Here is a 4,570-nt window from a genome sequence, read left to right as displayed (position 1 = left end):
TTGTTAGCCGCAATTAGTCACAGCATTGTGCCCAATATTGCTTTAGTTACTTGGAATAATCAACTGTACGAGTGAATTCATTCTTAGGCCTAGTTGAAAATAATTTTTGCGTTTAAAAAATATTTTATCAAATCCCAATGTTGAATAATGAAAAAATTTAGTTTTTAGTCTACAAACGTCATTTACAAAATCAAACAAAAAAATTCTTTAAAATTTGCTTTTGTGATTGGAACGTGATTTTGAAATAAAAATATTATATTATTCTTATATTTTAATATTTTTTATTTTTTTTTTGACATTTTTATTAATCATAATATTTTTTTACAATAATGTCAAATACTTAAAATTTTTTATTACACTTTTTAAACATTTTTTTAATCTTTTTTTTTAAACCACAACAATAATACTAAAATAAGCTTTAATTTAGATTAGTTACCTTATTCACTTAGACAAATATATTTTTGATTTTAATCACAAACACAATTAAAGGTTATGTCATGTATAATAAATATAATAAACGTATAATATTTATATTTATAATTTAAATATATTATATAATTCGTATTATATTTGTGCTTCAATAATATATATCATTACACGTATAAATATAAAACAAAACATAATAAAAAAACGTAAATTATTACATCTACACCCACGTGTCATGGATTTAAAGAAGAGTCTTGAATCTCATATCGAACATAATAGGAGGGTCAGTGGGGTATAAAAGGGTTCACACTATCTCCGTCTTGTAAGATGTCTTTTGTAGAACAAAACCGTGAGGTCAAGGGAGTCAGAGCGGATAATACCTCACAAGAGTGTGAACCGTGACGGTCAGACTGATTTGAGACGTTGAAAGGGTGAATGCTTGGGTCTCGGAGCCGCACGGATTCAGAGCTTGAGTCTCGACCTATGACGAGTGGTATCAGAATCAACCCTATACCGTTCGATCCATGCGAAGCGCCTCGAGAGAGATAGACAGAGTGATCAGTCTCCGTGACGAAGACGTCACGAGGTTGGGTGCGAAAAAATGTCACGGACTTAAGGAAGAGTCTTGAATCTCACATCAAACATAATAGAAAGGTCAGTGGGGTATAAAAAGGTTCACATCATCTCTATCTTGTGAGACGTTTTTTGTAGGATAAAATCGTGAGATCAAGGGGGTTAGAACGGATAATACCTTACAAGAGTGTGAATCGTGACAATCAAATTTATCCAAGACGTCGAAATGATGAATGCTCAAATCCTAAAATCGCACGAATTTAAAACTTGAATCTCGACCTGTGACACACGCACTCGGACCCAAAGGACACGGCAGTCGCAACTTTGTTATTGGCTTGTTCTTCTTTTCTTTCATCAAATCATTCCTCGCACGTGCGCGACTTGGGAGCTGGCACTTTCGAGTCTTATGTTAATTTTTAAAATTCTTCGGATCTTATTTTTTTACCATCTGAGAGAATCTTTAAATTAAAAAGTGACTTTATTTTTATGTTTTGTATTTGTCTTTGTCTGAACTTGAGACCGCTTACTGTGGATGCAATCGTACTCACGATGAGGTGCGATTGCATCTCAAAAGTCACCGTAAATTCGTTTGGGTCTCATGTCAATAACACAATTAAACCGTGCCGCAGATTTTTTTTAAACATAAATATAAAACATTATATAAATATATACATCTACGAGTTACCGAATCTAACAGATGATTTCGAGGAACAATATTCAACAATATGAACAGAAGATGTAATAAATTAGAGTAGAAATTTGACTTTTTCTTCTTCATTGGGTAGCCCTTTTCCAACACGTGACGTTAAGCCCGTGGAAAAACTCGTTGGGAAGAGCTACATAAATCTACGTCTTCTGCTTTCTATCTTTGAAACAGAAACTCAATGATGTCGAACTTTTATGACAAGCTTGTACTTCCTGTTCTTGCCTGTGAGGAAGGGTCCTGGCCCTGCAACGGACCCGCCGTATTGGCAACAGCGCTGGCAATTGTCTGTTTTGCATGGTGGGCTCAGAAAGTCATCACCAAAACAAAGCCGCCTCTTCCACCAGGTCCTCCAGGCTTGCCTATATTAGGAAACCTTCCTTTCATCCAACCTGATTTCCATCAATACGCTACTAAACTCTCTCAAATCTATGGGCCCATCATCAAACTTCAGCTCGGAAGGAAGATTTGGATAGTTATAAGTTCACCTTCAATTGCCAAAGAAGTCCTCAAAGACCACGATGCTATTTTCGCTAACCGTGACACTCCTGCAGCAGCCTTAGTGGACACCTATGGTGGATTTGACATCGTATGGAGATCTAATGGCCCCGAATTGCACAAGCTGCGTAAGCTAGTTGTTCGTGAAATTATGAGTAACAAGAGCCTTGATGCATGCTATGCGCTTCGTCGACGTGAGATTCGACAGATGATCAAGGATATTTATGGAAAGGTTGGTTCATCCGTTGACCTTAGTGAACAAATATTCCTAGCCACTATAAGTGTCATGATAAGCATGCTATGGGGTGATTCATTGAATGGAGAGGAAATAAGCAGGCTTGGGATTGAGTTTAGGAAACGATTGGAGGAATTTGTAGAATTGATAGGAGCACCTAACGTTTCAGATCTTTTTCCTGTTCTTGCCGCATTCGATTTACAAGGAATTAAGTCCAAAATGAAGAAGCACTTGTCGTGGTTTTATGGGATTTTTGAATCAGAGATAGTACACCGAACAAAGGGAAAGAAGAAGGAAGAAAGCAAGGATTTTTTGCAGCAGTTATTGGAGCTGAACCAGAGAGGAGATGATAAAACCTCATTATCCATGAAAGAGATAAAGGCTTTGCTTCTGGTAATGTCCACCAACTTACATACCTTATCCGCTCATTTTTTCTAACTATTTTTTTTTTCTTTGTCAACATGTAATTGGTCCTCACCTTCCTGCGGTAAGTGTATATTTTATATGCTTACGATTTAATAAATCAAATATAATAAAAATTTTCTATATGCTTACTATTTAATAATTCAAAGATAATAAAAGTTTTCTGAACTTTTTATTTTTTATTTTGCATTCAAATAGATTTTTATTTCAAACAATGATTGATTTATGTTAAAAATTTATTTAAGTACAAATTAAAAGTAAAATTTTATTTAAATATAAATTTAAAATATTTAAAATATTCTTTTTTAATTTGTTATATTTCAAAATTTCAATTTTATTTGAGTTCTCCTTTCTATAAACAAAAAATGCTACACATAAAGGTCCTATACGCAATTATATATGTTTATGATAGGGATCCAATGCAAGATTAGGATCCATGCCTATCTACAAATTTTGAGACTATAATCAATTGACTGGTTTATTATAATTAATTGGGATTATCTTAAATGGTTCTGAAAATGACGATATTCTCCAATATCTCTGAATTTGTGGGTAGGATATGATTATCGGCGGTTCGGATACAACATCTGCTACAGTGGAGTGGGCAATGACAGAATTATTGCGGCATCCAGATAAAATGAACAGAGTCATTGAGGAATTAGAGAAGGTGGTTGGAAAGCAAAACATTGTGGAAGAGTCTCATCTTCCTCGATTGCTTTACTTGGAAGCAGTAGTAAAGGAGACACTCCGAATCCATCCAGTTGCTCCCTTGCTCGTGCCTCACATGCCTACCACCACTTGCATTGTGTCCGGATATACCATCCCTAAACATTCGACAATCATATTTAATGCATGGGCAATACAGAGGGACCCTGAATTTTGGGAACATCCTCTTCGTTTTGAGCCTGAGAGATTCTTGAAAGAAAGTGAGAAAGCCAATTATCTAGGTAATGATTTTCGTTTTTTCCCATTTGGGTCTGGGAGGAGAATTTGTGTTGGAATTCCTCTAGCAGAAAAAATGGTAACGCACTTGTTGGCTGCCTTGCTGCATTCCTTTGAATGGGAATTGCCTAACGGAGTAATGCCCGATATAAAGGACAAACTTGGAATGGTCTTATCGAGAGTGGAACCACTTGTTGTCATCCCCACTGCACGACTATCCAATGCATTGTCATATCAATAAATGGAGAAAACAATCGCAGGTTGGCTGCCTTGCTGCATTCCTTTGAATGGGACTTGCCTAACGAAGAGAAGAGATTATATGATATGTATTGATTCAATTCTGAATTAATTGAAATTTAAAATAATTATTAAATGTTAAAAAATTTTAAATAAATAAATATTTTTATGCATCTTAATTTTTTTTCAAAAACAAATTATAGATGCTCGTCTAAATATTATTTATCAACTTTGAATTTATTGTATAACTTTTTCAATAATATATCATATATAGATTAATTAAGGACATAATCTTTAAAATTTATGCAAATTAAAGATACAATGTTTTGTTCAAGTATTTTGATTTACAATGAAGAAGGTTTTCTTTGATTATTGTACATATCATTATTACCTCATTTTCATTTTACATTTTGAAAAAAATATAATGACTTCACTTTTTTTTTTTAAACGATCATCATTATCTCACTTTTAAAAAGTATATTATTGTTTCACTTTAAAAAGGACAAATCATTGTTACCTATTTATTTATTATT

The 4,570-nt window shown here is 33.9% G+C and overlaps 1 protein-coding gene across 1 annotated transcript; it reads left to right on the top strand.

The window, feature by feature from the left end:
• The first annotated feature begins 1,696 nt into the window (after positions 1-1,696).
• On the top strand, positions 1,697-4,210 carry LOC111290213 (carnosic acid synthase-like). The gene is made up of 2 exons (XM_022881554.2): positions 1,697-2,828; positions 3,415-4,210. The coding sequence occupies exons 1-2, from the start codon at positions 1,884-1,886 to the stop codon at positions 4,039-4,041; spliced, it is 1,572 nt and encodes a 523-aa protein (XP_022737289.2). The 5' UTR covers positions 1,697-1,883; the 3' UTR covers positions 4,042-4,210.
• The last annotated feature ends 360 nt before the right edge of the window (positions 4,211-4,570 follow it).

The sequence above is a fragment of the Durio zibethinus genome, chromosome 11, assembly GCF_047325235.1.
Source record: "Durio zibethinus cultivar Kanyao isolate XHJ-2024 chromosome 11, ASM4732523v1, whole genome shotgun sequence".
Taxonomy (NCBI): domain Eukaryota; kingdom Viridiplantae; phylum Streptophyta; class Magnoliopsida; order Malvales; family Malvaceae; genus Durio; species Durio zibethinus.
Note: the sequence above shows the minus strand (reverse complement) of the source record. Positions and strands in the feature narration are given on the sequence as shown.

Coding starts and splice junctions, on each gene's coding strand:
- LOC111290213 (XM_022881554.2), top strand. CDS start 1,884: ATGATGTCGAACTTTTATGACAAGCTTGTACTTCCTGTTCTTGCCTGT. Junction 2,829..3,414: donor AGATAAAGGCTTTGCTTCTG/GTAATGTCCACC, acceptor ATTTGTGGGTAG/GATATGATTATCGGCGGTTC.